Genomic DNA, 12664 nt, shown 5'->3' on the forward strand with positions numbered 1-12664 from the left:
CATAGTGTGCGCTCTAACACTTCATAATACGGGTCACCGATTCATTAATGAGCCATTATGGAAGAGATGAGCACAGAGAAACAATAAACCAAGGGCAGAGAGAGGAGAGAGACGTGAGACAAACCAAGTAACTCCAAAATGTTCATTTTTGAAATTAAAAATATATTTTTTTCAGGAAATTAAGCAAACCGTATATTTTGAAAACATCAAAAACATCAAAGTTGGTGTTGTAGACTTTATATATTACTTGCATGAGAGCGGGAGAGGAGGCGGAGTTAGCTGCTTTAGCAGACAGTTTGTAGTTAAGAGGCTTTGTCCGAAGCAGTTTTTACTACTTGTCATTGATTCAATGTTGTTTTAAAAAAAAATCAAAAACCTCAAAAATGGAGTTAGGTGGTTTCGTCCCTACAGCAAAGTTATGCAATCTGTGCACTACTAACCAGCTGACCATGCTCCAGCTATTATGTAATGTTTAAAGGTAGTGTAGACAACAATTCCATCTGTGTACACACACACACACACACACACACACACACACACACACACACACACACACACACACACACACACACACACACACACACACACACTACCCCCCCCCCCCCCCCCCTCTCTGACAGGTATCAAAGTGATTGCTGTCTTTGATGCATTCAATGATTAGAGAGAACACAAACGAGCATAGACCCAATCAATCAACTCAGTGAATAACCCCTTTGAAGTTCAAAGGGATCAATTAAGCTCCTGCTGAGCCCGCCTTCCCCCTCTCCTCCCCCCACAGACAGAGGTGTCCCTGCCAAGGGATGCATGTCAACATAAACATTGGAACGAAACCAAAATACAGCCAGAGGGACGCGTCTTTCTGCAGGAAACCACCCCAGCACAATTATATAGTGGCTGATAGATGGAAACAATGCAAAATATATAAATATACATGTATACATTTAGAATTTAGGCTTAAATGTTATACTACCTTTAATTAACAAATTGATGATTAGCTAATTATGTTCATAGTATCATTAGATAATGGTTAATGTATGGTAATGTCAATGGTGGAAAGTAACTAAGTACATTTACTCAAGTACTGTACTTAAGTAACAGTTTGAGGTACTATTTCCAATAATTTCTACTCCACTACATCTCGGATCCAAATATTGTACTTTTACATTTATTTGCAAACTTTAGTTACTGGTTACTTTGTAGATTTTGATTATTATTACAAAACATACATTAAACACTTCATTTCGGCCATTTAAAAATAGCTGATCAACAAGCTCACAATGCAATGATGCATTGTAGATATACATTAGCTCATGGTTAACTCATGGTAATGTTTTCATAGTATCATATACATTAGCTCATGGTTAACTCATGGTATATGTTTTCATAGTATCATATACATTAGCTCATGGTTAACTCATGGTAATGTTTTCATAGTATCATACATTAGCTCATGGTTAACTCATGGTATATGTTTTTATAGTATCATAAACATTAGCTCATGGTTAACTCATGGTAATGTTTTCATAGTATCATATACATTAGCTCATGGTTAACTCATGGTAATGTTTTCATAGTATCATATACATTAGCTCATGGTTAACTCATGGTAATGTTTTCATAGTATCATATACCTCATGGTTAACTCATGGTAATGTTGCTATAGTGTACTCACTGAGTGGCTCTTGCACTTCTCCAACAGCTGCTCTGTCAGACTGTAGCCGAGAACCAGCCTCCTGAACACGGGCAGATGGAACAGCGACTGCCAACAACACAAGAAGAAAAAGTGATATTATTCTAATGAAATCATTTACATCGTTTCGAACTTGAGAATTATTATATGTACACACTATTAATTTAAATACTAATACATAGACATAGACAGTAAAACTAAACAGTAAATACCATGGCATTATATATTATATATTTATAATACATTTTTGTTTGTCAGCTTCTGGTTATTTCTCAGACAAAGTGTGAGCAACATCCTATGTGCTATTTGAATAAGAACAAGAATAAGAATAACAAGTTCATATTTTACACATACCATCCTCTCATGTCAATGTAAATGAATCAATGTCTAGCGTTCAATAAGCCATTTCATCCAATTAGTCTTCTATGTCATACAGTATAGCGCACAGCGGTGCTTCTAAGCACTTATGAAAACCTCACTGTATTGTCTTTCCCATTGTCCCAGGGAAATTACATTACAGCATATCTAAATCTTACTGTAATTTATACCACAAAAGATAACTGTGGGAAATATGAGTGGACACTAGGGGTTATGTGGTCACATAATCCGATGATGACTCTTTTCTGGTAAAAGTGTTTTATCAAGGGGTCAAAAACTGTTGATGCCAAAACAAAACCGATGAGAGAACAAACAGTGACGCTAACAACAGAATACATAGTTGGGTATTCGTTTGATATATTTTGCATTCAAACGGGGGGGGGGGGGGGGGGGGTAGGGTATATTGGTTTACTTTAACCCTGTAAAACCCGGATTAATTGCAAAAAAACGATTTCAACCTTACTACTACTTTTTACTACTAGGACTTCTCAGAGGAAATTATGTAAAAAAATATATAATTTTTTTTGTGCAAATTTTATGCACATTTGTAATAATTATTAAAATAATAATAATAAATTAATAATTTACATTTGGGGAATATCTTTCACAATAATGAATAAAACATGTTCTAGACATTCTAATGATCACAAAAAAACGTATTTTACTTTAGTCCAGAGATTTTTAATTTGTGTGAATTTCAGCCTCTGTGGGGGTATTTACCGTATATGCAAATATCAGGACCAATGGCATTGCAATGAACATCAATGATGACGTTTAGGTGAAGAAATAACTACAAAAAATAATTACAAAAATGTTTTAATTAATGAATTAATGAATTAGAATATGTTGTCACAGTTGTCACTGGTGGATGGGTTTCTGAACTGCCCACGGCTGAGACACAGACTGAGTACAAAAAGTTGAAAGTGGTGAAGTGGTCCTTAAGTCTGTCTGTACTAGGTTTTATGAATGTCAATCTGGGAAACCATTGGAAAAACAAAGGAAACAGCGCCCTCTTTGAATTTGTATTAACATGAGCTTGTGAACAAATAAATAAATAATATTTTTTTTTTACCACTTCTTCCTGAGAAGTACTTTTGGACATACAAGGTTTCCACACAACAGCGACGATATCAGACTTAAATAGAGACAAATGAGCACTCCTTCATGTCTGTGCTAATCGGCAGTGCTATGAGCTCATTCCAGGCCTGTGCTGTTCCATCGCTCTCTCCATCATCATTCACAACACTGCACTATTTAATTATCGTTGCAGTCTATGCATTTCAATGAAGGCTCCGGTGTCTGCCGAGCCACCCGATAGGCTTGGCTAAATTCAGTCCGGAATGGACTTTTATTGGATTAGAAACGCAGTGAAGATGCTTTTTATTTTGATTTGGGAGGGGGGGGAGCAAGGTACTCCTGTTGATTAAGTACTGTAACTCCATTAGGATGGCAGAGTTGATGCAAAGGCATGGAATACGTGCTACTATACTGTAGATCAGGTGTGCGGCCCACACATTTATGACGTGAGATCTACTTTCAAAATGACCAGCTCAACAAGATCTACCCACTGAAAAAATAAGTGTACCATTGCTGAAAATAGTTTCAATATATAATGTACCTGGGGGGGCTTTAGAATAGGGAAATTATGACAGGCGGTTTCTGCTGTCAAAATATGTCCCCCCCGTATTTAACTTAAACGCCCAATGCATTCTCAATGGCAATAGCACAAACTTTGGCATGCTACTAGTCCTACATACGTACACCTAGAAACCCCATTCAAACCTATTTAGGTTCATCTTACGGTGGACATGTTTGCCTGAAAATAAATCTTTGAAATGTTTCATAGTTTTAGAAATATAGTGCTTTCAAATTTGAGAAATTTATAATGGGGCTCAATGGCAGCTCTATGGCACGTCAAAAATGTACTTTCACCTAGAAACTCTATTCACACATTTTATAATTCAGCTTACTGTGGAGACACATGCTGGAACTTTTTACTTTGAAATGATTTGTAGTTTCTGAGTTATTTAACTTAAACGCCCAATGCATTCTCAATGGCAATAGCACAAACTTTGGCATGCTAGTCTTACATACTTACACCTATAGAAACCCCATTCAAACCTATTTAGGTTCATCTTACGGTGGACATGTTTGCCTGAAAAGAAATCTTTGAAATGTTTCATAGTTTTAGAAATATATAGTGCAAGGACACTTCAACACCAACTCTGGGGGAGCCCGGGTTTGAACTGGCAACCTTGCAGTTACCATCCAGCCACTCTACCCCCTGAGCCACCGCCGCCCTGTTTTGGTTTGGTTTTACTATAGTTTATGAATGGAGAGAGAAAGCTAAATTCATTGACAATGTACATTTGGAATTTGTCACCCATCCTACACACCCTATGATAGAGTATATCTGTGCTCAGTTTTCGAAACTGTTGGTATATACACCAACAATTCCCAACCTGTGGGCCGCGGCAAAACACTAAGATTTTAATCGTAATATAACATTCAAATTAAAAGGTTATTGTTAAAACCAAGTCATGGTATTTTTCCACTAAAACTTTGAAAAAATATATTTTCATTGCGATATTGATGAATAGGAACTTATGTGTTCCATTGATCCAATCAATTCACAATTGATTGATTGATTGATAAATACGATCTGAAAATGCACGCAGCCCACCCATTTGACCACTTAACAACACGGCAGCCATTGTGAACACTTTTCCAGATTTTCTAGTGTGCCCTGATCCAGAAAACGTTGGGATCGAACCATTTTTACACCATCTACAGTACAACTGACCCTGGAGAAAATCCTGACTCATTAACAGAGACCAGCAAGAGCCAGGGAGACATTTGCTGGCTGAGTACAAGTGCTGTATCAGTGCCCTTGGACCTACTGACATTACAGCCAACTGTAACCCCTCCAACCATGAAGACTATAAATATTTGTGTACAGCCGGGTAAGGGAATTATTTTAAACCACAACTGCAAATCGAGCAGTGAGACACTATTAGAACAGGTGTTGATGTTCAAATACTCAGCTGGGTCAAATCATGACCTACAATGATAATTCTGTGACCAATATGTGTGTGCGATTACCATGCATTTTAAAGTGAAGAATCAAGAATGTCAATTTCCTTTTCCTTTTCTTTCTGTGTGGAGTTTGCATGTTCTCCCCGTGTCCCCAAGGGTAGGTAGGTACCCTCACAAAAACAATCCTGGTCTCTAAACTGCCCCCCCCCCCCCCCCCCCCCTGACTAGCCGGGGCGCCTGATGGTGAGGAAAGGAACTGGTTGGAATAACGTGTTCCTTCCACATGCTACGTCCAACCGGGGAAACTCCCTAACCTGACTCCGCCAGATGGGGCAGCAGAGAGTACACTCTACTCTCTGCTGCCCCATCTGGCGGAGTCAGGTTAGAAACTCCCCACTGTCAGGTGAAAAGAAGCAGCATGGACTCCTCATGCATAGAAGGAAGCATGAGGTCAGTCTGTTGCTCTCCCCAGGTTGGCAGAGGAAGTGTAGGATTACGACACTGGGTGAAAAGATGGGTTGCAAAATCGTGGGATAAAAATGTTTAAAAAAAAAAAAGATAATGTCAATTTCCATGTCCTAAAGGACCATCTTCCCCTCCTCATCTTTTACCTGGATGACGGCACTGAACCAGCAGGTGTTGCCCATATTGCGGATCCCCACGGGCCAGTCGTCCATGCGGATCCAGTCTGCAGGACTGCATATCTCATTCTGGACCTCACTTCGCTTCCGCTTCACTCTCGATGTGGTCTCCTCAGCACTGGCTTCCAGGGCCCTGGGAAGATATCATATTGCATGGTATGAAGGGGACTTTGCATATCACTGATCTTGGGGCCATTTTGCATAAAGGAGTCAGGAATCGATTTCCCCAAATGTATGCTGTTTATAAGCATTATTGTGACCTCTCACTCAATTAATAGAGGTCTAACAAAAATAAGTCTCACTCTTACGCACTCCTATATGACTCATGGCTTGAGAGCTTATTTTCGAACATCTCATAGCTTTTTAAAGGGTAAGGGCTCACCTAAACACCAGAGCGTTATACACCATATGTACATCATCATACATACTGTACATACATCAGTACCATGTATTGGTATAAGTACAATTTCCTAACAGCCCAAACAACCACAATAAAGGTCTATTACCTGTTAAATTCTCTCTCTTCCTCCAGAGCCTTTTTGGACTCCCGCAGGCTGAGCTCGATGGCAGCTTGGAGTTCATCTTTCGGAACGCCTATAGACATAGCGTACAATACAGAAAGGACCAAAACAACACAATTGATTTTGTGCACTCAAGTGCATAGAATAGTTCCACTGTTGTTTAACATTGAGTCCCAATAGAATAGATATTCGACCTATACTTCAGTTGTTAGGGATTAAAAAAACATCAATTAACTCCTGTTCCACGTATATATTGCAATTACTATAGATTTTTCATTAAAGCTATAAAATGAACACTTCTTCAAATCATTTAAAGAATCGTTCAAAATGTACATATATATTTTTTCCTGTGGCTTCCTACCTTCTCCATTGGGGATGACATCTTGTGGTTCACCGGGGTCCTGAACCTCCGTAATCGGTGTGGTCAAGAGTCCAACAGCATGGCCAATATCACCCTGGCTGGCCTGATGATCATACAAGATAGAGAACTTTCTTCATGTCACTCGATTAACAGTTCCTCATGTGATGAGTACAGCCTGCCATGATAGATGTTACTTGAACCCCAGCATCCATATTCGGGGGATAAACAAGAATAGAGCGTGTCCAAAATACAAAACCGTAGGCTACTAAATTAATGATATAAAAATCCCAGTAATTTTGAAATGGTGTGTAGCGAGTGAACGTTTGAACGTATGAACGTTTGTTTATCATGATCTGTTTTTACACTACAGTAAACAAATCCTAAACCGAGATTAAGTGCACAAATAACTGTGTGATAACTCCTTACATGAAATCTTTGGTGCTCATTGCTCACACAGCACCATTCTTGAAGATGATGTACGGTGATTAGAGCGCCCCTCACTTCACACAGGTGTGATTTCACTGATTTTTGTAATAATAATAATAATATCTTAAGCTTATATAGCACCCAAATACGCTTGTGGGAACATACTATTTCCCACTAGGTTACATATGAACACTTGAACTTTAAACTATTTAGAGAACCTAAACTACAAAACCATCACAGAGATTGAGAAATTGTTGAGATCACCTTGAAAGTACGCTTGGAAACAACATGGCTATTAACATGTACTATTGTAGCCTACTTAGTATTGGTGTATGTATAATTTACAAATCTATTCACTATGCATGTATTGTATAGTATTTGTATCACATCTGTATATTCAGTATACATTTGCATACCCACACAATCTAAGTTAAATTAACACTTGGGGCTCTAAATTGTATATATGTAGATACTGTATACAATACATGTATAGCATATTTAGACTGCAAAAATAAGCCTCCCTTTCACTGCCAATACAGCCACCCAAGGCAATGTTTTGGAATTAATTTAGAGCTTTGTTCCTTTGGTTTCATGTTTTGGAACAGTTTGTGTTAACAGAAGGTAACGCTGCTGCCAGTCATGTGTTTGCACAGTGGTACGATGATCAAAGAACGTCTTTGACCACAGTCTGGGTGTAAGATCCATAAATGTGCCTTGGATGGAGGTGGCTTACGCTTAGTGCCCTGTGGAGTACTTCTGAGTTTTGGATGCCGGTGATTTCCCTCAACTGGTTCAGCAGCATTTGGCCCTGAGGAGACAAAAGGAAAAGAAGTCAAACGTTATGTCCCACACAGGGGTAATCAATGTGTCCATGTCTGTGGCAAATACTTTTTTATACCGTTCTTACTATATTCATGATACTGACTATACTCGTAAGACCCAATTTTTGAAAAGTCAAACACAGAATAGACTTGGACCATGCTGCGTTGATGTCTGTATACAACCAGTGTGGTGGCTGACCTGCCAGTCTCTGGGTTTTCTTCAGAATAGGTAGGACACCGATTTAATGAATACAGAAATACTTGTGCAGCATAAAGCATATAGACAGTTAGGACAGGAGTCCACTAGTAAACATTTAGGGGCTAGGTCTAATATAATTTTGTATGTCCGTGCCTACGCACCCATGTGCATAAGACTTTGTGTCCTGTATGTCTGTGGCAAAAATAAAGTTTGACGAATATGACCATCACAAGCCGACATTGGTGACCCCTGCCCTATAATAATAATACAACTTCCATTAAGGTTAATTTGTAGCTTCCATACAACAAATATGTATTTTTAACGGCAAAAGGTAAAACATTTCTGACCAGTAAAATATCAACAAAGGAATTTTCAGGTAGGTTTCATTGGTCGAGTCAAACTTCAGCTTGATTTATAGTTATACGATGAGAGTTGCTTGCTGAAAATCCACGGCCCCTTGTGAGCTTGTTGATCTGTTATTTTGGGCATCTGACTCCATCGTATGAAATGACAACCGCTCTACTGTAGGTGTGATATTGGGTACCAAGTAGGCCATGTATAAAGAATGTTAATATTCTATTATATAGCCAGCCAAACTATTAAACACTCAATTCTTCTAGCTGAGAAGAAGGGTGTCAGTCACAATAAGTCAGGTATAGCTGTGTTGAACTCACACACCCAGCAACATTAGCATATTATGGGCCTGCTGGGTTGAGGAGGGCTATATATAAAGAGCAGCCCAACAGCAGGTGGACATGGTCAGGGGTACGTAGCCTACGTGCACACATGGTCACGTGCACACATGCAAGAGCGTGCACGTCTCTGCAAAGCATACAGTGAATGCAGGGCAGACTTATATGGGGGGAGGCGGGTGGGGGTGCAGAGCTATCTGAGACCTCTCTGGGTGAGCCTCTATTTTGAGCCCCTGACATGGATAGCACAGGCCTCTGTTTATCATTCCACTCACCATGCCACCACCGCACTTGAGTGACAAAGGCAGTGGGTGTTTCACTCAAACGTACGCGCGCGCACACACACACATGCAAGTTTGACATTGGGTCCACCACACATCAGACACAAACCAACCGCAGGGACTTGAACAGTATGAATGACGTCAGGTATTTCAGCCAGGTGTCATTGACACATTGACATGTTTTATGTCCATATTCTTTTCTTTATCTAGCCTATACTGTATGCCTAGGCCTATAAAACATATGTTTATATAAAAAAGTGGCTATTCAAATCACGGGCCTATCATTTAATTTGCTTAATTACAAGAGAGCAGCATAGTTTGCTGAATCAATCAACAGAGTATCGATTTTTAGCCACATATATGAAAGTCTTTTAAAATGTAAAATTAGACTACAGCCAGCTCTGTGTCACACAACTTTCCAAAAAACAAACAAACAAACAAAACAAAACAAAACAAAACAAATCAGATAAAGTTGTTGGGTTGGTGAAGCTAGTGTTTTGGTTAGTGTTAGAGCATTCAAACGCAAACTTGTTAAGTTGTTAAATGAGTGCTTCCACACAGCTTCCATTGCGCTCACCGCGTTCGTTGAGTTATCCCCATTTGCACTGATGCTCTGATAAACTTTCATCATGGCAGAAACCGAACTTCTTGCAGTTTACAAAAAAATCAAAACAAAACAAAAAATGCCTTCAGCCCCTTATTCGAGTCAGACCAACTCCATCTGTCAACCAGCCCCTGCACTCACACTCACACACACACAGCAGCAGTGTGCAACACACACAAGACAGACGCGCCTGGAAGAAATGACCGCACTCTGCGTGCTTGCGCACTGCTGCGCTGTGATTGGCGCAGCTATAGCCTATCATAATAAGTCAAGGATATACTCTTTTAAGAGCTCCATGAACTTCTGCAAGAGGGAGAGATATACAGTAAAGGCCTAGGCTATTAATTAATTGTCTTCGGATATCCTATACCAAGGGTGCCCACACTTTTTGGACTTGAGAGCTACTTTGAAAATGACCAGCTCAACAAGATCTACCCACCAAAAAAAACTATTAAACCATTGCTGAAAATAGTTTAAATATGTATCTGAGGCCGAGGAGGCTTTGGAATACCGGAGCTGGCATTACATATAAGACAAATGCACTTGGAATGCGAAATAGAGCGGGAGAAATGGAATAGGTAGGGGTTTGTTGTATTAATTTGTAATGCTATACCAATGTTTTTGTACACAACAATACTCTTGAAAACAAAATAGGCCTATTGCATTGTGGGTTTGAGCTGACCCTTTTGATGTCAATCAAGTCACCTTAATTCAAGTGGCAGATGCCACTATTTAAATTAAATATTCCTTAGGCCCATGTCATGTGATCTACCTGCACAGCCTTTGTGATCTCGATCTACTGGTAGATTGTGATCTATACCTTTTGGGCACCCCTGGTCTAAAGGCTATCTGCAGGTTATCTCTATAAGTTGCTATAGGCAGCTGTATAAACACATTGTGAGGGTTTATCACTCAGGAAGACCACTTGCACCTGGGGCTATCCTGGTTGATCAGAGCCATCTTTATGACAGGTGGCTCAGATATTTAGCTATGCATTTTATTATACTACAGTGCCTGTCACAGTTATAATACAATCAATACAGCCAGCATGGAATTGTGGACAAAATCTTATCCAACAACAACAAAATATTCAACGTTTTGGGTCTCAAATGGTGGTCCGTGGGGACCGTGGCCCACATGGCGAATAAATAATGGGCCTTGATGTGAAAATCCACTGCCCCAGGCAGGGGCACCTGGCAGGGTGTGTAGCCTGATGTGGCTCTAGGCCAGGGGTGCCCACACATTTATGACGTGAGATCTACTTTCAAAATGACCAGCTCAACAAGATCTACCCACTGAAAAAATAAGTGTACCATTGCTGAAAATAGTTTAAATATATAATGTACCTGGGGGGGCTTTGTAATAGGGAGGGGGGAGAAATTATGACAGGCATATATACCTACATACTTACACCTAGAAACCCCATTCAAACCTATTTAGGTTCATCTTACGGTGGACATGTTTGCCTGAAAATAAATCTTTGAAATGTTTCATAGAAATATAGTGCTTTCAAATTTGATTGATTTTAGGGGCATGTAATGTGATCTACCTGCACAGCCCTTGTGATCTACTGGTAGATCGCGATCTACCTTTTGGGCACCCCTGTCCTATACTATTTGTCTCAGATTGTGCTTCCAGCTTCCTTCAAATGACGCAAATCACCCAAATAACCCTGACTGATTGAGTCTGACTGACTACTTCTAATTTAATTTGAGTTTAGCCCACTGGGAACCAATCTGAGAACCCATCGTCAAAAGATAAAGGAAAAACAGCGCCCTCTTTTCCTTTGAATCAACAGTCTACTAGTCTGCACACACACACACACACACACACACACACACACACACACACACACACACACACACACACACACACACACACACACACAGCTAATTCATTCATTTAATAATAATCTTTATTGTCCCGAAATGATATTCGTCTTCACAGTCTGTTAAAACCCCCCAACAGATAACCAAAAGCAAAACAACATATCACCAAGACAATATACATGCGGTCCCCACTGTACACAGATAACCATCGGCGAGGCAGTTTGTTTATAGTTATTCAAAAATTCAACATATATTCTTCTGATTCAGCAATTTGACTCAGTTTACCAGTTAAGTATGCATGGAAATATTTGTGCTGTAATTGATACAGTATCTAGGCTAGTAATCTACCTTATTATGAACGCCAACAGCATCTGGAGCGTGACATATAATCTGTCAAAGCCCTATTTAAAAGTTGTGAATATACAGTGCATGGACAATTATTTTATATAATCCCTTGCCACTTCATTGCCACTTCAAAGATGTGTACCTACCAGTGGTGGAAAGTAACTAAGTATATTTACTTAAGTACTGTACTTAAGTACAGTTTTGAGGTATTTGTACTTTATTTGAGGTATAGTATTTCCAATATCCAATACTTTTACTTCTACTATATCTCAGATCCAAATATTGTACTTTTACTCCACTATTTGAAGACTTTAGTTACTATAGTACTTTGTAGATTTGGATAATTGTTACAAAACATACATTACCCACTTCCGGCCTATGTACATTTTGGCCATTTGAAAATAGCCGATCTACAAGCTCACAATGCGTCGCAATGCATTGTGAGCTTGTAGATCGGCTATTTTCAAAAAAATTATACATTTGAAAACTTGAAATGAGACATTCTGCATAAAGAGTACTTTCTACTTTTGGTACTTTAAGTACATTTTGATACCAATACTTTTGTACTTTTATTCAAGTACATTTTTAATTCCAGACTTTTACTTAAGTAAAGACGTGAGTACTTTTTCCACCACTGGTACCACTACGTTATATACTGTAAGTGTTCATGAGGTTCACTAATGAACCAATGTGGACTGCCAATACACAAACCTCTGGGGGATATTCTTCTCCAGTGTTGTCCATCACTGTATCACCTTACCAGAGCCATGGTAAATCAATTTCAGCTCCGGCAAAACTTTCCAGCTTTTATTTGCTGCTCGAGCTCTATACTGTACAAAG

General features: G+C 39.3%; 1 protein-coding gene across 1 annotated transcript in view; it reads right to left on the reverse strand.

Moving 5' to 3' along the window:
* The window catches only part of usp28 (ubiquitin specific peptidase 28), a 28998-nt gene extending 19307 nt beyond the window's left edge, over positions 1–9691 (reverse strand). The window contains exons 1-6 of the mRNA XM_079508005.1: positions 9624–9691; positions 7787–7861; positions 6628–6730; positions 6252–6339; positions 5716–5878; positions 1673–1759 (exon numbers count right to left, since the gene is read on the reverse strand). Coding sequence (XP_079364131.1) covers positions 1673–1759; positions 5716–5878; positions 6252–6339; positions 6628–6730; positions 7787–7861; positions 9624–9677 — 570 coding nt within the window. The 5' untranslated portion in view covers positions 9678–9691. The remainder of the gene's footprint in view (positions 1–1672; positions 1760–5715; positions 5879–6251; positions 6340–6627; positions 6731–7786; positions 7862–9623) is intronic.
* Positions 9692–12664: the final 2973 nt, after the last annotated feature.

Source organism: Electrona antarctica (assembly GCF_951216825.1).
Source record: "Electrona antarctica genome assembly, chromosome: 8".
Classification (NCBI taxonomy): domain Eukaryota; kingdom Metazoa; phylum Chordata; class Actinopteri; order Myctophiformes; family Myctophidae; genus Electrona; species Electrona antarctica.